Source organism: Schistocerca americana, chromosome 5, assembly GCF_021461395.2.
Source record: "Schistocerca americana isolate TAMUIC-IGC-003095 chromosome 5, iqSchAmer2.1, whole genome shotgun sequence".
NCBI classification, from domain to species: Eukaryota; Metazoa; Arthropoda; class Insecta; order Orthoptera; family Acrididae; genus Schistocerca; species Schistocerca americana.
The window spans coordinates 664,358,834-664,384,902 of record NC_060123.1 but is presented as its reverse complement, the minus strand read 5'-3'; the positions used below and the strand labels follow the sequence as shown (position 1 = coordinate 664,384,902).

At 44.5% G+C, this 26,069-nt stretch overlaps 1 protein-coding gene across 5 annotated transcripts in view; it reads left to right on the top strand.

Annotated features, from left to right (window-relative positions):
- Window positions 1–26,069, top strand: part of LOC124615452 (protein MTSS 2) — a 332,845-nt gene that overhangs the window by 52,943 nt on the left and 253,833 nt on the right. For all 5 annotated transcript variants that reach the window (XM_047143352.1, XM_047143353.1, XM_047143349.1 and 2 more), the window contains exon 3: window positions 5,852–5,925. In XM_047143352.1, the coding sequence (XP_046999308.1) occupies window positions 5,852–5,925 (74 nt within the window). The remainder of the gene's footprint in view (window positions 1–5,851; window positions 5,926–26,069) is intronic.

Sequence of the window (26,069 nt, the reverse complement as noted above, 5' to 3'; positions counted from 1 at the left end):
ACGTCATCTTAGTGGTGTAGCAATTTTAATGGCCAGTAGTGTAATTCTTGGCTGGTTATTGTGTATCAACTATCCTTCAGCCTCCGCGATATTGCAATGACCGGGGGAAGGCATTGGCGATGGCCTTTTGAAGGAAACGGCCCAGCAGTCCTCTCATATAACGACAAACGTAAACATGGATTAATTGAAGTGTCCGTCAGTGCTGCTATTACATCTTTACTCAATGCATGTTACATCGCGAGATAAGTAACCTGGCCACTCGAGAAAACGTCCGGTCACCAGTTAAAGAACTGTTCACATAGTAAACCAGTTAGAGGTTTTCCGCATTTGCTTAGGCGAATTCAGGTCTGCTCCCTCTTCTCTTCAGAAAGACATCACAGAGAGTTCCCACGACTTAGATGATGTAAACGAATGTCCTCGATAAAACACGTTTTAAATTTTGTAATTTTTCATACAGTTGACAATTATTGAACTATATGAAAAAAAAGTAAATTAGGTACAAACTGCGGCGTGCACACACTTTATTCAACATGTAACCGTCATTACAGATATTCGGATTTAGGTTATGATATGTTCGATATGCCTGCCATTATTCGCGATGATGTGGCGTAGACTAATAGCGAAATTCGGCGGACCCCGTGAAGTGTCGGAACATCGAAGTTATCGATGTCCTCCTGAATGTCTGTTTTCAGCTCAGCAATGGTTTTAGGGTTATTGCTGTACAAGTTGTCTTTAATACAGCCCAACAAAATGGAGTCGCATTTGTTCAAATCCGGAGAATATGGCGGCCGATCGAGGCCCATGCCAGTGGCATCTGGGTACCCTAGAGCCAGAGTACGGTTCCCAAAGTGCTCCTCCAGGTCATAAAACACTCTCCTGCTTCGATGGGGTCGAACTCCGTCTCGCATTAAGCACATCTTGTCGAAATCAGGGCTACTTCGGATAACTGTGATAAATCATCTTCCACAACCTTCACGTACCGTTCGGTAATGACCGTTGCCATTAACTAATATCGCACGGATTATTCCGTGACTGGACATTGCACACCACATAATCGCGCGTTGAGGCTGAAGAGACTTTCCGATCGCGAAATGCGTATTCTCAGTCTCCCAAATACGCCAATTTTGATTTTTGACGAACCCATCCAAATGAAAGTGGGCTTCGTCGTTAAGCCATACAGCGCTTACTCCCATCATGCGTCGCGGCCAACCGTGCAGTTCGTACGTCCTAACGCAAACCGTTTAGACGACAATTTTATTTGGTATAGTTCAAAAATTGTCGCCCTGTCTGTAGATTATACCTAGTAGGTGTGCATGACATTACAGCATGTACAGGGTTATTACAAATGACTGAAGCGATTTCACAGCTCTTCAATAACTTTATTATTTGAGATATTTTCACAATGATTTGCACACACACACAAAAACTCAGTTTTTTTAGGCATTCACAAATGTTCGATATGTGCCCCTTTAGTGATTCGGCAGACATCAAGCAGATAATCAAGTTCCTCCCACACTCGGCGCAGCGTGTCCCCATCAATGAGTTCGAAAGCATCGTTGATGCGAGCTCGCAGTTCTGGCACGTTTCTTGGTAGAGGAGGTTTAAACACTAAATCTTTCACATTACCCCACAGAAAGAAATCGCATGGGGTTAAGTCGGGAGAGCGTGGAGGCCATGACATGAATTGCTGATCATGATCACCACGACCGATCCATCGGTTTTCCAATCTCCTGTTTAAGAAATGCCGGACATCATGATCGAAGTGCGGTGGAGCACCATCCTGTTGAAAGATGAAGTCGGCGCTGCCGGTCTCCAGTTGTGGCATGAGCCAATTTTCCAGCATGTCCAGATACACGTGTCCTGTGACCTTTTTTTTTCGCAGAAGAAAAAGGGGCCGTAAACTTTAAACCGTGAGATTGCACAAAACACGTTATCTTTTGGTGAATTGCGAATTTGCTGCACGAATGCGTGAGGATTCTCTACCGCCCAGATTCGCACATTGTCTGTTCACTTCACCATTAAGAAAAAATGTTGCTTCATCACTGGAAACAAGTTTCGCACTGAACGCATCCTCTTCCATGAGCTGTTGCAACCGCGTCGAAAATTCAAAGCATTTGACTTTGTCATCGGGTGTCAGGGCTTGTAGCAATTGTAAACGGTAAGGCTTCTGCTTTAGCCTTTTCCATACCGTCGGCTGTGGTACGTTTAGCTCCCTGCTTGCTTTATTCGTAGACTTCCGCGGGCTACGCGCGAAACTTGCCCGCACGCGTTCAACCGTTTCTTCGCTCACTGCAGGCCGACCCGTTGATTTCCCCTTACAGAGGCATCCAGAAGCTTTAAACTGCGCATACCATCGCCGAATGGAGTTAGCAGTTGGTGGATCTTTGTTGAACTTCGTCCTGAAGTGTCGTTGCACTGTTATGACTGACTGATGTGAGTGCATTTCAAGCACGACATACGCTTTCTCGGCTCCTGTCGTCATTTTGTCTCACTGCGCTCTCGAGCGCTCTGGCGGCAGAAACCTGAAGTGCGGCTTCAGCCGAACAAAACTTTGAGTTTTTCTACGTATCTGTAGTGTGTCGTGACCATATGTCAATGAATGGAGCTACAGTGAATTTATGAAATCACTTCAATCATTTGTAATAGCCCTGTATAACAGCCGCCAAGCAGGTCGGTAATTGATCGGTGACGTAGGTTATCAATTGATTAAGGCGTGTGTGCAACTTTAAAATCATGTTTTAAGGAGACCGCGTGTGTGCAGAAACGTCAGTGTGTATTTATCCTTGCCTACACCAACATTCTCATCGGCGACGTGTTTTCCAGTGGGAAGACACGTTGGTGCTGCTTTTTTAATGACATTTTTCTGCTGCTGCTTCTTTAATCACGACATTCTTAGTGAATATTAATCGGAATTTGTCGACAAATGTCCTCCAGTTATTAGTAAAACTAGCTGAGAATCTTGGCGTTACCCTAATATTTATTTATTACAATCTTCTATTAGCTCATCTCCGTGTCCCCCCCCCCCCCCCCCCCCCCCGCCCTTCTAACCATCTCATATCCTCCTTCTCCTCCCTCGCTGTCTGTCCATTTCCTCATCCTCTTCTCTCTCCACGTCATCGCATTTACCGTAATAGGAGGCCGGTGGTTCTTACCTCAACAGTATTTCTCTCCAGATTGTAACTAGTGTGTGTACCAAATTTGATCCAGGGGCTTAGGATGAGCTTTTTACCGTGACTTTGGTCGGATACGCACGTGCGGAAAGTGTGCGAATAGAATTAGTACAGTAGTAATAAATTTAAACGTCTTGTATGATGCGGTAGTTTTTAATGCATTCCGTGTCCATGATGTCGTGTCTCCTAAACTAAGTGTCGTACAAGATGTAATTTTTCTGGTGTATTCTGCCTGCCTGCAAAATGCCACGAATACAGTTAGTTGTAAAGAAATGATAAATTAAAACTTCACGCTTCATGTGGCTGTTTCCCTTCATGAACAGCGATGATTTAGTGAGAGATTGTTTTCCTTTAATTTTTGTGGGTCGTCAGTGAGAAAAAGTTCCGTAAAGGTTTGCATTTATGTGTAAAGTCTCAAATTATGTATAACTAAAAGATTGGTATTTTCGCGCCGTGGGCTTAACTGAGTTTTCACCGCCACTCTCTTGATTAGGTGATTATTCCCACTATGATTATTTCCAGATAGTAAATTAGTGTTCCAAGATTGGCTGAAATCGGTCCAGTGGTTTAGGAGGAGTTGTGGTAGAGACGTACAAACGTGCATAGGTACATCCATTTTTATAGTTTGTATGGATTACAGTATTTTCAAAATTTCTACTTCTTAGTCATTCGCAGAATGACTGTGTGACTCATTTGTAAAGCGTCAGACTGCAAATTGCAAGATACATTGGATTCAATCCCCAGTCAGTCTTCGGTGCTTTTTTTTTTTTTGTCACCACTTCTTTTATCTCAGGCGATGTTTATGTGAAAAAATGAAGAATCGCCCCGCACTTACAGATCCATGTTAAACTGTGGGTCCCCTTATAACCGGCACAGTAAGCCATGTCAAAAGAATGCAACGGGGTACATCTCCAACAGGACCATGCCGAGTAAAGCGCGCAGAATTTGTGATCCAGTGATACTTGTCACCAAAGGCTAACTCCTTACTGTTGTCCGAAAGAGGCATGCCGTACAGTAAGATGGGCTGTTTACGGTACGCACCATGAGTGAACGGAGCAGTAATGGCGTGGCCCATATATATAGCAATAGTTTCATTCAAAAACTTAAACCACATGCTTTGCATTTGGCAATTCCAAATTAATGTCCTTACTTTGTATTCAAAATTACGTTGTTTAACTCGTGTGCTTACTAAATTAATTAGTTCACAAGCTGTGAGAAGGAAAGACCTTTTAGGAAAGCGCTTAGGGGAGCACTGCGGTTTTCATGCGCCCTGTGGTTTATATTTTTTTTTTTCACTAACAATCCACAGGTACATTGAGTATTTAAATCTGATTTTACAACGACTTGCTCACGCCAATGGTTATGAATGTAAGGCATTATTTGCGGACAACAGTTTATTGGAGACAGTGTACGCACACGCTCTAGTCGGTGTCAACCTAAATCAGTCTAAAATTTATGACGCAGGAAAAGAAAGCCCTGTCGTTTAACGACGTGGCAGTACAATAGCGCAGGCGGCAACTATTGAAACGGAAAACTAAATCTTCAGCACGGAGAAAGTGTTAAAAGCCTTTTATCTGTAACGACAGTAACATCACCAGCAGCAACTGCAGCTCTTTCGGTCGACAGAAGCGTGACTTCCTAAATTCAAGGCAAGATGGTGTCTAAAAGTTTTAAAGTGGATCTAATGGGGAGGGGCCTGTTCTACCAATAAGAGGTCGTCTGAATATCCTTTCCAAGTGTTACAAAACAAGTGCTTATCAGAAAGGAGTAACACATAATCTCTACTTCGCAAGCCCAAATCTTAAGAATATGTGATTTTTTTTTGGTGATATGTAAACAACGTAACAGTAGTATTGTCCCTCAAATTAACGATGTAACATCCTCCCACAGTTTTCAGTGCCAGTCACACGCTGCACATGAGATGAGCAGAAGTGATTCTCTGTGTTGATTGTAACTGCACGTGAACGGTTTGTTACATTTAGTGCCCTGAAATAGCGTGATTTCATTTGTTCTGGAGTCCGCTAAATTTCGGTTGCACTATAAATCATGTTAAAGCCTGTAACTTCAACTAAGTATTTAGGGATTAAAATTACAAATAACTTTAACTGGAACGATCGCATAGATAATGTTGTCGGTAAAGCAAACGAAGGGACTGTGATTTATTGTAGAACATGTAAAAATGCAATAGAACAACGAAGAAGACGGCTTTCACTGCGTTTGTTCATCCTCTTCTGGAGTACTGCTAGGATATGCGAATTGGGTGGGCAGTCATTACAATGGCGTTTTTCGCTGCGGCAGGGTTTCATCATGGGAATTTTAATGACTAACAACCTCCTCAGTGTGTGAATATTTTATTGGCCCCCATGTACATAGGGAGTAATGAGATGATGATAAAATGAATCAGAGCTCGCACGGAAAGGTTTAAGCGCGCTGGTGCAGAGCGTTAAGTAGAGTAATAGCTTGAAGGTGGTTCGACGAACCCTCTGCTAGGCACTTAGTTGTGAATTGCAGTGTAATCATGTAGACATAAATGTTTTAAAGTTATTCATAGCCTATCATCTAGAGTTTAATGTAGGCTGCATTTTATGCCTTCCTGTACCATTTCTACAGTAACTTTAGGTCAAGTAATCATGGCTGTGTGGAAACAGCAGCATGTGCATTACAATGATTTCTTGTTGCAGGGCAACAATTCAGGCGATCGCCGCTTATCTGGATGCCTTCCAAAAGATTGCAGACGCCGCCACTAACACCAGAGGTAAGTTGGCCCACGTGCTATTTGTGCAGAATTTGATTGGCTGTTGTTGTCTCTAAACACTCACTGATGATCGAATATTTGACACTTAAACAGCAAATTGGTAGTTCATTTCGCCATTGATCGTATTATGACAGGTGTAGGAGGGTTGTACCTCTGTAGTGGCCTTGTTACACACCACAGAGTTCCACAAAGCCCTCTAGAACTTTGTGACGAAACCAGCACACTGTTTATTCCCCTCAACCTCGGTTTCAAGGCACGTTGCTGGGCGTTAATTCGACCAATAAGCAAAGTTCGACGCGCGCCGTCGTTGATTAGACTGTCTGTTGCGGTAAAGCCGTATTACGTTGCCCCTGCGATGCCACTTCCCAGTGGTGGTCCCGTCTCGCCGCCGGCGCGATGGCGCCGCCAAATAGAGCGGACGTAATGAAGGAGCTGCCGCCTCTCATTTGGCGCTCTCGCCGCCGCCGCCGCCGCCGCCGCCACGCGGGATTGGACGGATTCCACCGCTGTCTCGACGAAGGGTTCTCAAAGTTCGTCGTCTTTCGTAGTAATGCCGCCGCCGTAATCTGCAGTGAATGGCGGCAATCAGGCGGGCCCTAGAGTCCCGTAGTTCCACCGTAATTTCGCGTACCGTTTCCGCTCCGGCTGCGTTACCGAAACGCAGGAAGAATGTCCCTCTCAAATCCGAGGTGTAGGATTTTAACGAGTTGAAGTAAGTTTGTGTAATTCCGTATTTCAGTTTGCGGAGCGACCCAGCTTGTCTGTTGATTTGCAGAAATGATCAGAAGGCTGTGCTGACAAATACTAATTGGTCAGAAGTCATTCCTCTGCGAAGTAACTCTCTCCTTCTTCCGATACAGCCAGAAGGCACGAGGCGGGACGTGACTTGAATGCGCATGTACGATGAGGTGGCGAAACTCGCGGGATACCTCCTAATATCGTGGTGGACCCCCTTTGGCTCGGCATAGGGCAGCAGCTCGACGTGACAACAGACTCAAGTCGTTGGAAGTTAACTGTAGAATATTGAGCCATGCTGCCTCTATAGCCCTCCTCCATTGCGAAAGTGTTTCCGGTGCAGCATTTTGTTCACGACCTGAGCTCTCGATAATGTCCCATAATTTTTTCGATGAGATTCATGTCGGGCCTTCTGGATGGCAAAATAGTTTGCTCGAATTGCCCAGAATGTTCTTCAAATCAATCGCGAAAGACTGTGGACTGCTGACATGACATCGTTGTTTGATAACGTGAAGTCTATGGATGGGTGCAAATGGTCTCCAAGTAGCCGAACATAACCATTTTCAGTCAATTATCGGTTCAATTGGACCGGATGACCCAGTTCATTCCATGAAAACACATCCCGCACCATTGTGGAGCCACCAACAGCTGGCAAGTGTGTCGTGGACAACTTGGGTCCATAGCTTCGTGGGGTCTGCACCAACGCGAACCGTAGCGTCAGCTCTTACCGACTGAAATCGGGACTCATCTGACCAGGCTACGGTTTTCCAGTCGTCTAGGGTGCAGCCGATATTGTCACAAAGCCAGGAGACGCGTGGAAGGCGATGCACTGTTAGCAAAGGCATTCGCGTCTCTCGTGTGCTGCCGTAGCCCTTTATAGCCCTTTAACGCTAAATTTCGCCTTACTGTCCTAACGGATACGTTCATAGTACGTCCCACGTTGATTTCTACGGTTATTTCACGCAGTGTTGCTTGGCGGTTTGCTCTGACAACTCTACGCTAACGCCCCTGCTGTCGGTCGTTAAGTGAAGGCTGTCGGCCACTGCATTACCATGGTGAGAGATAATGGTTGAAGTTCGCTAATTCCGGTACGCCGTTGGCACTGTGGATCTCGGAATATTGGAATTCCCTAGAGATTTCCGAAGTGGAGTGCCCCATGCGTCGAACTCTAAACTACCACTCGACGTTCAAAGTTTGTTAATTCCCATACTGCGGCCATAATCACGCCGGAAACCTTTTCACTTGAATCACCTGAGTACAAACGCACCCCCTGTCAAACCTCTTATACATCGCAGTCAGTATAGCCATCGTTGAGGCTGAAAACGGTTGCTACAGTTCTTTTCCAGTCAACTATGAAACAGAACGTACTGACGATTTAAAGTTCTCTGCTCCGGAATGGCTTTAGCAAGCAACGTAGGTAGTGTGAATCGTGAACAGTGTGCAGTGTCGCATTTGGCGCTACTGGTTGACATAATCAATGGTAAATCAGTGAAGTAGGTAGTATAACTGCATGTAAAAGATGTAAAGAAAGGGTAAAATTGGCGTCTGTGCATTGCCGACCCCTCTGTTAAATCACGAAGAGGCCTTGCTACGCAAGAGTTGTCATTCGACACAACTGGTAGAGATTATTTGTAGCTGTTTCGGGGTAAAGCGTTGGAGGATCACGCTGGAAATCGTGGTGTAGCAGCCTTATTAAGGGAACAAAAATCTCATAAACTGTTTGTCGCAAGGTTCACTTGGTTAAACTAATGAACGGAACGGTCTGCAAAATGTTGTGTACGACCTGTTTAATCTTCGAAAATCTGTACTCAGGTCAATGTGATTCGTAATGGGGGCGGTTTGGAGGATAGGAAAAAGAGTGTAAGGCTTTGTAGTGTTGTGTTAAGAGAATTGGGAATATCTAATGTGGACGTTGTGCAACGATCCAAGGAGAAGAGAATGGTTGGACGCACATCTTGACTCGTTGCTTAAGACTGCAGATGAAGGACGGTTAAAGGAATGAATCACCGGGGGCAGGTCTCGATATAAATAAGGCATATGGTTGACTTAAGATGCAACAGTTACTCTCAAATGAAAGGAGGGGGGGGGGGGGAAATCTAGTAATAGACACGACTGGATAATTGCATGAAACTAATTCACCGAAAGATAATAGATTCCAGTGCCAGACAAGAAAAAAATTGAATATAAGACGACAAAAAATACTTTCATGAGGTTCAAGGAATACCAAAATAAAATAAGTTATTACCGCACATCACGAATCATCTTTGCCATATGATCTCTTCTCCACGGACATGAGTGAGTACTTGTTACTGACGTATTACTAGTGGTGCAACATTACCACAGTCAACATTACAAGTAAAAAATGCATACTGGATGGAAAGTGTCGGACATAAACCAATATTGCTCGCATTTCGAAAGTAACTTCCTGTGCCTAACAGTATCGCACAATGTCTGCGTGGACATGGTCACTGAATGTACATAGTACTCAGAAAGCACACTACAAATCATGTACATAGTACTCAGAAAGCACACTACAAATCTCGGGAATGGAATAGTTGTGCCAGATATACAGTAAAAGTACACATCTTGTGGCCCACCTTTCAACAGATGTTGTGGTTTTAAATGATTTAAGTGTGTTTCAGCTTACAACACGTAAATGTCTAACAGTATTGAAGACACTGTATTTCAAGAAGTACGATAAATAGTCCCTTTTGTGAAGCACTTGTTCATCCCTCGACGTACACAAAAGTAATTTTTTTTTGCATGTTTTGTATTAATTTGTTCGAGGTTTGAATATTAACTCATGGAAATATCAGTGTTGTATGAGTACCCTAGAGTATTTGATTCAAGAAAAAAAATACTTAGCTTATGCACTAACTATCAGATGACAAATCTGGCGGTCGGTCCATGTATCTCTCATCTCGTGATATGTACATCTAAACTTTAATTTCATATGTTTTTCTGTAGATACTGTGGAAGAGAGGAATATCTTAGAATAATTGCTATCTTGGCATCGTGAGTTTGTAAAATTGTTTATAATCGAAAACCCGTCTCGCCTTTTTTCCCCCATATTCACATGACTATATTACTGCGTTAGTTGCAACTCTGGTTGGCAAAGTGATTGATAATATCTACCAGGAGGATTAGAATTGGAGGCGTGTCATGGTAAGCGCAACGGATGGGACGCCATCGGTAGAGCGCTGTGCCGGAGCCGATACGAATCCGGACGCTATGGTGGCTGGGAGCGTCCGCTGAGCCAATCTTATCTCGCGTCGTGCCACGCCCAGGCGTCCGCGTCCTATCTGCGGGGCGCTCTGCTCTCCGTGCCGAGAGCTGTCAAGAGAGATCTTTGGACGGCTGCGATGAAAGAGGCGGACAGGCTTCACAAAGATATCGATGCCGGGCGAAGCTCGTCGGAGTACGGCTCAGAAAAACAAGCATGTTTCAGAGTAATACCAGTCGATCGCTTAAATTAATCTTGACGCTATTTCAGAAACCATCCTGGGTTAGTATAGACATGCGACCCGTAGCCGCCATTTCTATCACGGACCAGTCAGATAAGCTCGCAAAAATGAGGAATTTGGTGTTCATTCCTGCTAATTTTGTTGTTGAGGAAATCCTTACCAGCGCCCGCTAGTAGTGCGTGATACCTGATTGTTCGCAGTAATTATTGTACTAAATGTGGAAAACGTGCAGATTGGGCTACACCACTTGTTTTGAATTGAGGATGGTGCCAGTGGCGAATGTTATATCAGGGAAGTATTCTAGTCAGAAGTGGAATGCCTTGCCTTAAAGACATTCCTAGACTTTCATCCCTAGAACTCAGGTGGTAGCAAGAAGCAATTAAAGAAAACAGCTCTCGGTCACTAATTTTTAACGAATTAACCGGGTTTAAACACTGCTGGTGTGCCTTCCTTAGAATTTAAATCAAAGAATGGTCTATAACATAGTCACAGAATTATGACTAAAAACGTATATAAGTACGGAATCATCGTGAAAGACTGGCAGTACTTATGTCATTTATAAAATAATAAATATCCCAAAAGGGCATTAGTCAGAAAGATATTTCAGATAAAAAAAAACTGTGATGGCGAGCCACTAAGGGCTGCTCGTTACTTGCGTGGTGCAGGTTGCATTCGGACTCACCTGCACCACGCAAGTAACGAGCAGCCCTCAGTGGCTCGCAGTCAGTTTTTTCATCTTCAATATCTTTGTGACTAATGCCCGTTTGGCATATTTATTAGTTTATAAATTACATATAAGTACTGCCAGTCTTTCACGATGATTCCGTAATTATACTCTGTATCATACGTTTTTAGTCATAATTCTGTGACCATGTTATAGACCATTCTTTGATTTAAATTCTAAGGAAGGCACACCTAGCAGTGTTGAAACCCGGTTAATTCGTTAAAAATTAGTGACGGAGGGCTGTTTTCTTTCAATTGTAACTATTCACGGTCTCTGAACCATTTTAGATTGCGTTTTCGCTGCAGTTCCTCCTGTGCTATGGAGGAAATATAATAAGGCGAAAAAACCCTTATTTTCCTTCCAAAGGAATGCGACATCACGAACAGTTTTTCCAGTGCCGGAAGGTGTCTTCCGACGCAGCAGAAATTACTGGCCCGTGGCTCTTTCGGAGCGCGCTTCGGGTGCCATTAAGGCGAGGTCACGTTCTCATTTGCAGGGCGCTGTGTGCACTTCATTGTCTGCCTGCGGAATTGCTTCTCCCGTTCCCCAGCGCAGTAAACGAGGAACTGTCTCAAGATTCATTGCGCTCTTGTTATCAGGTGACAGCGTTGCAGTTTTGCGCAGATAGCCGGATGACATGCCGCAAAAAATTGCATTAAGTCGACTGACACAGCTAACCACAGTCGCGCGTAATTTTTTCATTATCTCGCTGCACCCATAAATGTCTAACTGCGCTAAAGATAGAGATGTGCTGTAGACGAAAGTTTGCTCTTTGGGCATAGGGTTGTAAGTGCAATTTCCCAGCTTAACAGGTGACATCCATAGAGCACTTGCCCGCGAAAGGCAAAGTTCCCGAGTTCGAATCTCGGTCCTGCACACAGTTTAATCTGCCAAGAAGTTTCAGGTGACACCCATATCCATCTACCTGATGAGTTATTTATATTTGTGCTTGTTAAGTCGAGATGGAAAAAAACTGCTTCTTACTTGAAGCACTCAAAGTTTGCTCATACCCATTTACTCTAATAACGTCGTCACTTTTTCCTGTAAGACGCCTACTCTTTGTTCCTATTTCTGAACTTCAACGTTTTTGCCCTGAGGAGAGCGATTTGTTTCGTATGTAGGTATTCGGAACTGAGAAGAGTGTGTATATATATATATATATACTAACGTATTTAAAACAGACCTATAAAGATGTAGCTTGCGGTGAGAACGCTTGCACAGTTGAATTTTTTTTAATTTTTTAAGGTTTATCTTAGTTTAGTTTTTAGGAATATGCTGCCATTTGTAAAGTACAGAAAACGTACAGAAGCGGTATCAGTTTCATGGAAGGGCAAACCCGCTTTTTGCGTTGGTTAATACTCTTCAAAAGAACTGTTGTAGCTGTATGAACGACAGTTGTTAGCATCTTAAGTGCTAGACGAACAGCAAAGCTCGATGAAAAATCAAAGCTTTTTTCCTGTTCGGAGTTCTAAGAGGATATAGCGTCTGTCATGATTCTTAACACTAGCTGCAACACCAAAGAACCAAATAACTACAGTTTTGGTCGTAGACCTCGTACGTCGTATCTGGTTCTTCATATGAACCATCTGAAGTATTGCTACAGGAGCTTGGCGAAGTTCTGTCCACTACCACTTCAGATGACTCATGAGCAAGTGGAAAAAGTTGACAGTCCCCGTGCATACTGTGTAAACTGACCATCGTTCGAGTCACATATAGTGCACAGATAATTCGTCTTAAACACGCTTAACAAGTGCATGTGGAAAAGTGAAATGATGTGTTAGAAACCCCCTCCGTTGTTGTTTCCAACCTGCAGTGCTATGTAGTTACTCGAACTCAACAAACGCCGTTTGACTGAATTTTGCTAGAAATTTCATAAGTGATCAGACTGGTAGGAATCAGGTGAACAATTTTGCACTTTGCCTAACTGTATCCCTTCCGTCCGTACGTCACACTTCACTTCCCCCGCCCTCTACCCCTACACCCGATATCCCCATCAAACTCGTCACCACTTACTTCGTCGACCCACCCGTTTGAGACAAAAGGACGCAACGTTGATAAAGTTTTGTGTTGGACTCTGGACGTTTGCCGTTATTCACTGGCTGCTTCACGCGTGCTGTGACGCATAATAGCGCGTGATCCACACTTCCGCAGTCAGTCTGCCTGTGGCGAAGCTGCAAGACTCAACGTTAGTCAAGGGGAAATTGGCAGCTGCATCACGCAAAATCTCCACTCTCAGTGTAGCGCTTACTCAAACAGGACAAGGGCATCATTGATGAAACAAGCCACACTGTTCACGTTCAGAAGGTGGCGTTTAACTGGTATTAGTTTTTGAAAATAACTAAATTTCAGTAGTACTGCTGGCGCAAGGCATTGCTTGTTTGGAAATTATTTTATCATCCGCACAATTAAACGAATTTCAGTACGAAACTCGTTAAGAGTGTAACGAGCAATAAATTATTTTCTATGTTACTTCGATTTCACTGTCAGTTAGCAGCCTTTTCCCATGCATGCGGGTGTCAATATTAGCCTTTATCTAGCTGTTTAGTTGTGTACCTGAAACTGATTCAAATGAAACTAGTTGCTCGATGGTGTGGGTAAAATCAGTATCTCGTGCATTGGAGACCTGATATTTTGCCTTCGAATTAGTAGCTGTTGTCGAAGGAATAGGTCAAAGCTATCGAAAAGTGTAGTGCTGGAAATACAGGTTTGAAGGCGTAACGAAAATTAACTAGTAAAGAACCTTCAACATTGCAGCGCGTCAGCAATGTTTGTTAATATATTTAAAAAACTGGAAACTCGCCTCGACTGCGAAAAAAGCACCCAGTGTTTACCTAGGTTTCGGCGTAGATAACTAAACCTTTTCAGAACAATAAAACCCACAAGTGCCTAAGAAGACCTTTGTCAATGATTAAAAGAACACCATAGCTATACATTTATAAACGAAAAAAGGGAACACAAACAGTACATATGTACAGTCTAAATCGTTACTTAACTTAATGGTGTAACCTCCACCTTACACCGGCCTATGTTCGATGGGCCATGACCCGCCATAAACTGTGTTCCCCTTTTTTCGTTTATAAATGTATAGCTATGGTGTTCTTTTAATCGTTGACAAAGGTCTTCTTAGGCACTTGTGGATTTTGTCTTGAAGAAGGTGTAGTTATCTACGCCGAAAGCTAGGTAAACGCTAGGTGCTTTTTTCGCGGTCGAGGCGGGTTCTAGTTTTTTAGTATAACTAGTAAAGTCTCAAAGCGCCATATATTTAAAAAAAATGAAACATCGTTCATGTGGATGTTATTGAAAATGTATAAACTTAAAACTAAGCTGTCAGTGGGCGGTATAATATGTACAAATGCAAGTCCTATGCCAGAGAGATCAACCTCAGACTGTGCTTGCAATCAGTAACATGCTGTTACTACAGATGTTATAATGAGCGATTCGTTTGAAAATTTCGACAGTGAACAGTTAATGAAAACGAATTATTTAGAAACAGCAAGGTGGAACAAAGGAAACAGGAGGCTGGAAATTTCGAAGTGTTCCTTTATACAACTGAATGTTATGTTACCCAGTGAGAGGTATGCGCAGCCCTATTAAGCGGAAGAGGTATTTGACAGATAGGAGGAAAGAGTATTCTGGAAAATGCCAGGAGGAGAAAGTCTGAAGACCTGAAATTTGAAGCTAAAAGTTACAACCTAGAATAAACGAAGAAAATTCCGCGATTTATGTGGCCCCAAGGACAGATCTCTTACGCGCTATGATTGGATTCAAAATTAAATCTCACGTTCATGGTGTCGATTTTTGTAGGAAGTCTCCAGCCTCATTTCCGACAATGTTCGCCGTGACACAGAATGACGGCAAGAGTGAGTGGGTCGTGCAGGGAAAATGGTGATGCAAATTTTATGGGAAGCTCGTGCCAAGTCGGTGACGTTACGGATATGAGGTAGCCTGCAGCTGCGTCAGCAGAGTCGGGGGACGCGTGAGGTAATGGACGGGTTTGTGCATCGACGGGTTCCGCCAGCCAAGGCTGCGGTTGCTGCGTCCACAGTGCCGCTACCAAGTCCCGGCTCTACGAGGTGCATTGAAGTTCTATGGCCTCCGATTTTTTTTTTCTAATTAACTACTCACCCGAAATCGATGAAACTGGCGTTACTTCTCGACGTAATCGCCCTGCAGACGTACACATTTTTCACAACGCTGACGCCATGATTCCATGGCAGCGGCGAAGGCTTCTTAGGAGTCTGTTTTGACCACTGCAAAATCGCTGAGGCAATAGCAGCACGGCTGGTGAATGTGCGGCCACGGAGAGTGTCTTTCATTGTTGGAAAAAGCCAAAAGTCACTAGGAGCCAGGTCAGGTGAGTAGGGAGCATGAGGAATCACTTCAAAGTTGTTATCACGAAGAAACTGTTGCGTAACGTTAGCTCGATGTGCGGGTGCGTTGTCTTGGTGAAACAGCACACGCGCAGCCCTTCCCGGACGTTTTTGTTGCAGTGCAGGAAGGAATTTGTTCTTCAAAAAATTTTCGTAGGATGCACCTGTTACCCTTTGGAACGAAATGGGTAAGGATTACGCCCTCGCTGTCCCAAAACATGGACACCATCATTTTTTCAGCACTGGCGGTTACCCGAAATTTTTTTGGTGGCAGTGAACCTGTGTGCTTCCATTGAGCTGACTGGCGCTTTGTTTCTGGATTGAAAAATGGCATCCACGTCTCATCCGTTGTCACAACTGACGAAAAGAAAGTCCCATTCGTGCTGTCGTTGCGCGTCAACATTGCTCGGCAACATGCCACACGGGCAGCCGTGTGGTCGTCTGTCAGCATTCGTGGCACCCACCTGGATGACACTTTTCGCATTTTCAGGTCGTCATGCAGGATTGTGTGCACAGAACCCACAGAAATGCCAACTCTGGAGGCGATCTGTTCAACAGTCATTCTCTCCACTTTCTCGATCATGTAGTCAGACCGGCTTGGGCGAGCCCGAGGTTGTTTCGGTTTGTTGTCACACGATGTTCTGCCTTCATTAAACTGTCGCACCCACGAACGCACTTTCGACACATCCATAACTCCGTCACCACATGTCTCCTTCAACTGTCGGTGAATTTCAATTTGTTTCACACCACGCAAATTCAGAAAGTGAATGACTGCACGCTGTTCAAGTAAGGAAAACGTCGCCATTTTAAGTATTTAAAACAGTTCTCATTCTCGCCGCTGGCGGTAAAATTCCATCTGCCGTACAGTGCTGCCATCTCTGGGACGTATTGACAATGAACGCGGCCTCATTTTAAAACAATGCGCATGTTTCCATCTCTTTCCAGTCCGGAGAAAAAAAATCGGAGGCCTTAGAACTTGAATGCACCTTGTATATCGTGGGCCACTTGTCAGCATTCTCCCGCTATCATCTTACTCCATACTGTTGGATGTTAACGAACTTCGCCGTAAAGCCTCGTGCGCTCAAGTTTTTCAATCTGTCGGTGATCTTGGTATTTGTGGATGAATGTCGAGAAGAGAAATCTAAAAATTGGGGGTTACATCCGCGGTTAGTCCGAATATCAAATATGACCCACTGTGCCTCGAACGTCTGACACAACGCATAATTCCGTTTCAAAAGTTAACTGTGTTCCGTACTCAGCTTTGAATTTGAGTTTGTCGTCATATCTAGTTGCGTTCACTTAGATTCAAAGACATATTAAACGTCTCCTAAGCTAGGCCCAAGTGTGCTGGAGATATTGTTTCACTACTTTGCACAGTTACTTACACCGCTGCGTATGCAAAATTTGCCAAGTACAGTTACAGCGGCCGTGGAAGACAAGTAGTCAAAAAGTAGTTCTATTCGATAACTAAGAGTAGCGGTGACCGTCTCGAACAATTCATACCGTGTAAATGTTGAGGGATAATGCAAAGTAGGTACGGCATAAACACACATCTGTTATTAGGGAAGGCGAATGGAAGATACGGATTTGTTAGAAGGGTTCTGGGAAAATGCAGTGCATCTGTTAAGTACGTCACGTACCACGCGCTATTAGGACCAGTTCTAGAGTACTGCTTCATCGTGTGGAGTCCTTATCAAACAGGCATGACAGCAACGAACGAATTCAGAGATGCGCTGCTACGATGGTAATAGGTCGGCATAACCGTACTTTAATGTTCCAGAAATTCGAGGAACTTAAATGGGAACCTTTGAAATAAAGGTGATGTTGCGGTTTAGAGACCAATTTGGATCATTATAAAAGACATCATATTTACGCCAGTGAGTGTAACACTCCCTTTATTTCACGATTGCAATTTCGGTCTTAGGCCATTATAAAGTGAATATGCTATGGCTATTAGGCCATGTCAACTTAAAATGAGCTGACACATTTATATGTCGTTGTCATTACTATTAAATACGTTGGTGACGGTGTTACATAGTGCGAGCACACACATCCATATGTCATACAACAACATAGTCTGTAGATACTCATGTTCGTTGCCCCATCACTAGTCATATTTGAAATAAACTGCAGGGCAAACAGTAATCTGTTGTTGTTATGACATATGGATATGTGTGATCGCACTATGTAACTGCGTCACCAATGTATGTAATAGTAAGGACAACGACATATAAATGTGTCAGCTCATTTTAGTTTGACATGACCTAATAGTCGTAACGTCTTTACTTGATAATGGCCTAAGGCCGAAATTGCATTCGTGAAATACAGAAAGTGTTAGTCACTGACGTAAATATGTCTTTTATAAAGTTCCACATGACTGTGGATCCCAGGTAGAAAAAGTTGATCAATTTGGATCAGTTTAGAAAGTCTGTATTGGAGGAAGACTGCCACAGTTCTGCTGTCACTATCACAAGTCTTCTTAAATTGTGAGAATAAGACAAGGTGGGGTGGGTAGAGAAGCATTTAGACTGTCATTTTTCCTTCACTGGGTACGCGAATGGAGTAGGGAAAAAATTGCTAATATTGGTACGAATTTATCTTCTAGGCACTGGACTCAGAGGTGCGACAAAAAAAAAAAAAAAAAAAAACACTTCAGATTCTAAAAAGATAGTAATTAAATTTTCAGGTGCCATGGTCCGTTAATAAATACATTCATTAAGAAGGCAAACAAGGTGATGGCAATTTACTGTATAATTTTAAAGTATGATTATTTTTTTCTTGCGCTAAGTTTTGTGATGCTTGCTTACTAAAAAGGCTGCCCACACACACTGCAGCCTTAGACGTCACCCATGGGCCTCCGCCACCTTCTTGGGCCTATGTATTCTTCTCCAGCTAGTTCCATCGTACGCTTGTCCTCTCTGACCCCGTCAGTCCATCTAAGCCGTGGCCTTCCCCTTAGTCTCGTGCCTCTAATGTCTCCTCCTGTGACTTGCTTGGTGGTCTGGCGTTCCGGACGCATTACGTGCCCATACCACTTCAGTCTCCTCTCCTCAATGTCCAGCGATTTGTACAACCCCTGCGATTGGCGGTTTTTCCTCTTTCTCCAGTCGTCTCAATTCTTAACTGGTCCAGAAATATCTCAGAACAGCGTGCTCAATATGTCAAGAGTTTTCTATTTTTTTGGGTCAATATCCAGGTGTGCCCTCGGTATAGTACCGCAGGTTGTATTACAGTCCTTTAGTCCCTGATCTTCGTTGATCTCGATAGAAGCGAAGACTTGAGCAGCTTTCCAGCTGTCGAATTTGACCTGCTATTATTTTTCCTCCTATTATTTCCTAGTCTGTCTCAGTACTTTCACTGAGTAGTGATCAAAGATGTTATTATGGTGCTCTTTCCTTAAATAGAATTGCAGGTTATGAATACTTCTAAGCACACTGGACTCGCATTCGGGAGGACGACGGTTCAATCCCGTGTCCGTTCATCCTGATTTAGGTTTACCGTGATCTCCATAAATCGCTCCACGCAAATGCCGGGATGGTTCCTTTGAAAGGGCACGGCCGACTTGCTTCCCCGTCCTTCCATAATCCAATCAGACCGATGACCTAGCTGTTTGGTCTCTTCCCACAAAACAACCCATCCCCAATACTTCTAAATGATCCAAATGTAAAATTTAATCCAATCTATCAACCTCTGTTGTACATAGATCGTCTGTTACGTAAACCGTTGTACGAAGGAAGCTTCGCCTTCGTTCGTCACTAGGCATTTGTCCTTCATAATATCAGGGGGCACGTCGAACTTACGCTGATTCTTATTATTTTCTTCCCCTCGTCACCTTGTGTGCGATGCACACCTCGGTGATGGGGCTGTGGTCAAAACAGTAAAACTCGACTTTGGTCAACAATGAATACGGGAGCTACGTCATGCGTGTCGGCAATTTCTATCAACCTCTTATTTAAGGGGGGGTAGGACGTCAAACGGGCCGACTTGGAGCAGGAGAGGCACCCCCCCCCCCCCCCCCCCCCCCGCCTTAATGACAAGTACATTACTGTCGTCCCATGAGGCAGCGTTTATATTGAAAGCGCAAGGAAAACATCTTATTTTAGGCAAAGTACATATTAGTTTCGTGTAAGAGAAAGGTGTAGAAGTACGTCCTGCCGTGGCGTACCCTCGCAAAACAGCTTAGCTTCCTGGACTTAGTGACAACACGGCTGACGGTTGAAGCGGTGGCTGCGGCTGCGATCAGAGAGGAGGCGGTGTTTCGGTCCGCGGTGTCCCCCTGCCCGTGACCCGTGAAGGCGAGCATGAAACGGGCCCGGAGAAAGTCGTCCGTAGCGGGTCCTCCGCGAGACCTTTTCCGCGGCCTCGTCACGCTCTGCATGGCGCCCCGCGCTCTTTGTCCCGCCACAGAGGTGTGCAGTGCTTTTCCCTTGCCGCTGGGTGGAGGGGAGGGGAGGGGGCGGACGAAAAGCGCGGAAAATGGGTTCCATTTGCTTCAGCGGAGACAAACCAGCGAGGCGCGCTAGCAAAAACGTTGAGTGATATTCGTTCGCGAGATGTAAGAAGGCCCATTGAAAAGACGGTTACATGTCATTGGGGAGAAAGTTTGAAACACTTCATTTCTCAACCTAAAGTCCTTCATTTCAGCACACATGTGCCAACGTTTTTCTGTTGTTCTCTAGTGCTTCGAAGTAAGAGTTCGTGACGGCAGATGTCTGTTCATTCGACGGGAACCTCAACCGACTCATTACTTTAAGTTGCGGTGAGAAAACGTACCAAGAGGTCACGTCAAGAGAAGAGCGAATAATGTTGCAGTTCGTGGTGGTGTTCGCTTATTTTGAGCGCAATAGATGCTGAATGACACTACGGTTCTGGTGAAACACTATACTTCTTATAGACGTAACCTCGCTTTTGCATTAGCTCCTTGTGAAATTCAGCTAACTGAGACGCGTTATTTACTTCTGGTGATTTGTCTTGTTCAGACAATCCACAAATACGACGACGCCCATCTCCCCAAAAAATTTTTGCTCCAACATTACAAAACGCTGTCATCCTCCTTCGCTGCTGGAAAACAGTTGTTTCTTTCTTGCTACTTGTAGTATCTGGAAATTCCATGTTTCTACATACCCTTTCAATTCAGTGGCGACTGAACTCTTGAAAATGCTGCTTGGAAATTCGCACATAATGTCAGTTAATTGGTAGTAATCGCGACACCAACCTCTGCAGCGTCCTCGTAGTCACTTGTTTGCGCTCGATATTAGTTCAAAAATGGCTCTGAGCACTATGGGGCCTAACTGCTGAGGTCATCAGTCCCCTAGAACTTAGAACTACTTAAACCTAACTAACCTAAGGACAACATACACATCCATGCCCGAGGCAGAATTCGAACCTCTGACCATAGCGGTCGCGCGGTCCCAGACTGTAGCGCCTGGAACCGCTCGGCCACTCCGGCCGGTTGGATATTAGTTAAGTGGTCATACAAAAATCTCTGACCTCGCAACTCGATTTTTTTTTTTTTTTTTTTTGGTTGGTTGATTCAGAGAGAGCGGACCAAACAACCGGGTCATCGGTCCCATGGGGTTAGGGAAGGATGGGGAAGGAAGTCGGCCGTGCCCTTTCAAAGGAACCACTCCGTCATTTGCCTGGAGCGATTAAGGGAAATCACGGGAAACCGAAAGTAGGACGGCCGGACGCGGGTTTGAACAGTCGTCTTCCCGAATGCGAGTCCAGTGTGCTAACCACGGTCGACTTTTTTTCTTCATATCTTCAGTAATCACTAGAAGTCACGACAACTTATTAACCTTTGTCCTACGATCATAACGGAATTGAATGTGACTTCTGAACCAGTGCAATAGAACTGTCGTAATACTTCTGCAATTATTATTTAAATGCTTAGACTTTCGCGTCCAGTGTTCGTTAGTGTATGTTTTCTGGATGTACAGCCGCGTCATATTGTAAAATTACTGTCACTAGATGAAAAAACCGAAGCTTCGTCCACGTTTGCATTGGCATTCCTCTGGTTCTGGACTACCATCAAAACATTAGTTATATTTATCCAGTGACGGGCTTTGTACAGTTAGAATTTGCCCGACACCTAGAAAACTTCTGTTACGTTACTATAATTAATACATTTTCCGCACAAGAACTAATTAACAATTTTGAAGGTTTCCCAGATGACTTGAGCCAAATAGAAAGATGAATTCTTCGAAAAGGACAAGGCAGAGTTTAATGAAACCTGAGCTTGTACATCTTCTCTGATAACCACGTGGTCGACGAGACATGAGACGGTATTCTTACTTCCTCGCACTGGGTGGTCGCTCTGTTGAAACACAATTTTTTCGTGTTTCTCAACGATCTGAGACAAGTTTCTCAATTGGACGTAAAGTCGGCGACTTCTGTGTTCGTAACCTACCCCAATAATAGTACCCTCGAAGGAGTATTTACACCTAAGGTGAAATCAGATACACGTGTCGTTCCTGTGCAGATCTGCACAAATTTGCGAGATGAAGGCTATATTAAGAGCAGACTGAAAAGTTTACGTTGTTCGACCGGGGTGCGCTCACGTGACATTGATTTCTAGGCACGCTCTTTGCCACTAGACCACCACGTCACTTTTGAAACATTACAAACATACGAGAGGGAGAAAATTATTGAACTTACATTACACACTAAGCAGTTGTTACGCGTTTTATACATCGTAACGTCACAGAAGTGTTGACGTTGATTTTTCCCATCCCTTCAGCAAAGTTGCCGCCTCTCCATCCCATCCTCTAATTACCGCAGGTTACCTATCTGCTCTCCCCCCCCCCCCCCCCATTCGTAATTAACGAGCAATTTTTGGGTTGAAGAGATGCGCTTGATAACCCGCTGCAATCACAAGAAAACATGAGAATTTCCAATCACCGCTGAACATTTTGTAACCAGGAAAAAGGGTCCACGATTTTTATCCCTAACCATATCTTGGCGATACTCTCATGGTGTAAAAATGTAGCACTCTGGCTGCTAAGAGTTCAGAGGTTAGCGGTAACTACTCTATTTCCGTTTACTTCTCGGCAGCCCATTGCCCATCTTCCCTTCTTTTTATGCGTGCCTTCACTTGTAGGATTTTTGTTCTGGAACTGGAGAATGAAAATATCTTACGGCAGTACGGTAATTTATTGTACCTCTGTATATTGTTGATAGCGTATTGTCACTTAGGTGTATTTAGATAAAGACGAATACTAACTTCTCTTATCGAAGGTTTATTCGCACGTGCACATACAAGAGCGCGGAGCGAATTGCCTCCGGCCAGAACACATACTGTGTATATACAGCTAAAGAACATTCCAGTACAGTGATTCTTCACAAGAATGCACTCGAATCGAATATAAAAATTAAAATTTTACAGTTCAGGTGAGTTTTGAACTCGGGACCCTCAATGCAACATTCTAGTATCATAACCAGTAAACCACAGTGACTGTGCTACTCAGCTTCTTTTGCGACATTGCTCCCTCCTTAACGGAACAGCGCCTCGGTGTTTGTCTTCCTAGTCCGGAAACGAGTCATCGGTCCTGCATACTCCGACTCCCGATGACTGATGTTCGCCCTGGCGGTGACCTTAGAACTTCCCTTGCCGCTACGTTCTTCGTTACCTTTCCGCTTGTTGCCTGTCGCTGGAGCTTCAAATTTACCCTGGGTTGCAGGATCCTTGTAGGGCTTCATTGGAAGAACGTGGGCCGTATTTCTGATAGTTCGTCTTCTTGTGTCGGGGTCGAAATCTTCAACTTCATAAGTAACATCAGACAACTGTATTACGACCTTATAAGGTCCAAAGTAGCGCGTGAGGAATTTCTCAGAGAGCAACCTTCCGAACAGGATTGAAGATCCAGACGAGGTCACCAGGCTGGTAGACAACAGGGCGGTGGCTCGCGTCATAACTTCGGCGATCGTTTTGTTGAACCTGCAACGTGCGGAGTCGAGCTAACTGCCGAACTTCCTCAGCTCTGGTTAACACCTGGCCGATGTAGTCGTCGTCCACGTCATCAGGATGTCACGGAAACAGTGTCCATCGTCGTAGTCGCCTCACGCCCATGCACCAGGAAACGTGGCGTAAATCCTGTGGTGTCTTGTTTGGCGGCGTTATAGGCAAACGTCACGAAAGGTAGCATTTCGTCCCAGTTGCTCTGCTTAACTTTGACGAACTTTGATAGTATGTCGGCCAAGGTCTTATTAAGGCGTTCAGTAAGCACGATAGTTTGCAGATGATAGCCAGTCGTCATGTGATGAGTAATGTTGCACCGACGGTTTATCTATGTCACAAGATTCGATTGAAAAACTTCCCTAACTAACGACCTTGGGGCACCGTTTTTTAATACAATGTCTTCCTCGATGAATTTGGCTACCTCGAATGCTTCGGCTGTTTTCACGGCTTTTGTAATGGCATAGCATGTCAGATAGTCAGTGCAAACAGTAATCCATTTATTGCCACTAGCAGACGTTGGAAATCACCAGAGGAGGTCAATCGCAACACGCTGGAAAGGCGTCTGGCTGGCAGAATTGGTATGAGTCGGCCAGGTGGTTTCTGAGACCATGAATTTCGTAGCGACCAGAAGTGTAATGACCACATTAAAAGTAATTGTAGAAAAAGCAGGTATTAGGCAGAGAATCATTGGAAGAATGCCAAGGAAATAAGTCGTCCCTGAAAGGAGTGGCTTACAAATCACTTTTAAGACTACTTCTTGAGTGTTCGCCTTTCAGTCTGGGGCGCTTACCAGGTTGTTTTAACAGAATCGATTGAGACTATCCAGAGCGAGGTGTTTCGTAGCATGTTCGTTTATTAAAAAACTTCGGTGCCAGACGCTTCAACAGGCGTTGTGCATCGCGGAGGAATTTCCTACCACTATTCCGAGAGCACACGTTCTAGGAAGATTTGGGCAATATATTACGTTCTCCTACATATGTCTCGCGAACTCACTAAGAGATTATAGGTGAAATTAGAACTCACATGGAGTTTTGAGTCGTTTTTCCACGTACCGACTGGTTATAATTTCAGAGGTCCAGTGTGGGCTGTAATTATCGTATGGCTGCGAAACGTAGTAGATATACTAATGCGTTAATGCGGAACTGTTTATCCCCCTGTTATCTGGCAAGCCGTAACGTGGGTCAACAGTGTGGGTATCAAAAAGCGAGACCGTGCGGTGTTAGTGAATCTGTTTCATGTGAACGGCGGCAATTACAGTGTTGCACTGAGAAAGTATCGCAAAGTGAAAAGTCTGAGGAGAGGCCCGCTGTCATTACGTGGCATAAACAATGTGATACTGAAATTCGCAAATATTTGTAAGCTTGGTGTGGCACCAGGAAGAGGAAGACAGAGAGGACGTCTCGGTTGACGGTATTGGCGAGGCTGATACTGCTGTAACTGACCGTGCAGCAGTGGGCTGGGTGTACTAGTGCTCGTGCGGTGCCGCTAGAATTGTCCCTCGTCTGGCCAACAGCGTGGAAAGTTTGTGGTCTATTTTACGCTGGTACGGCGTACAAGATCTAGACGGGACAAACTGAAACCTCACGAATCGCAGCAACGTTCTCAACTTGCTCTTCGGTTTATGGCACGGATCGAAGCTGACGAGCAATATTCTGTCGAGTGACGAGGCGTATTTTACACTACAGGTTGGCACGTCCTGGGCACGAAGAGACGTTGCACTCGCCGTATGCGACTGTGTCGTGTGGATCCACAAACAAGTTTATTCTCGGTCTGTTCTTCTTTGAAGGGAATATACCAAGAGAGGCTGTCGGGTGTATCGTGAGTCTGCACTTTAGCGAGGCGTCTTTGTACAGCACGCGATTACTGCTTTGGAAGTGCGCAGCTGTGTGGAAACAACTCTTCTCATGCAAGAGGGGCAACACCTCATGTCGCTAGCCCAGGAAAGAGCTAATGCAATCTTCCCCGAACGTGTTATCTCAAAAGTTCTCAAGCTGCCTGATCTGAATCGGTGACGTTCGGCTCTGGGGATATAAAAGAACGTGTTTACGAGGGACACATTCGGTCTCTACCTTACCGGAAGGCCAGTATACGGGAACACGTTCCTCACATTCCACCGGAGCAGCTACTATCAACTGTTGATAACGTCGTTTTACTAAGCGGCAGTTAATAACAAAATCAACATTTGCCTTTCTCACTTGTCGAACCTTTCCTGCCCACGTCGCGTCTCTAATCCGTTACGCGTTGAAACATTTACGTAAGTCTTCCGTGTATCACGGCGCCTGGTGGCCAAAATTGGAAGTAATTTATTTCCAGCGTAAATCGGTTCCATATTAACGCATTAGAATATCTACATCTACATCCATACTCCGCAAACTACCTGACGGTGTGTGGCGGAGGGTACCTTGAGTACCATATCTACGTCTACATCCATACTCCGCAAGCTACCTGACGGTGTGTGGCGGAGGGTACCTTGAGTACCTCTGTCGCTTCTCCCTTCTATTCCAGTGTCGTATTGTTCGTGGAAAGGAGGATTATCGGTATGCCTCTGTGTGGGCTCTAATCTCTCTGATTTTATCCTCATGGTCTCTTCGCGAGATATACGTAGGAGGGAGCAATATACTACCTGACTCCTCGGTGAAGGTATGTTCTCGAAACTTCAACAAAAGCCCGTACTGAGCTACTGAGAGTCTCTCCTGCAGAGTCTTCCACTGGAGTTTATCTATCATCTCCGTAACGCTTTCGTGATTACTAAATGATCCTGTAACGAAGCGTGCTGCTCTCCGTTGGATCGTCTCTCTCTCTCTCTCTCTCTCTCTCTCTCTCTCTCTCTCTCTCCCTCTCTTCTATCAACCCTATCTGGTACGGATCCCACACTGCTGAGCAGTATTAAAGCA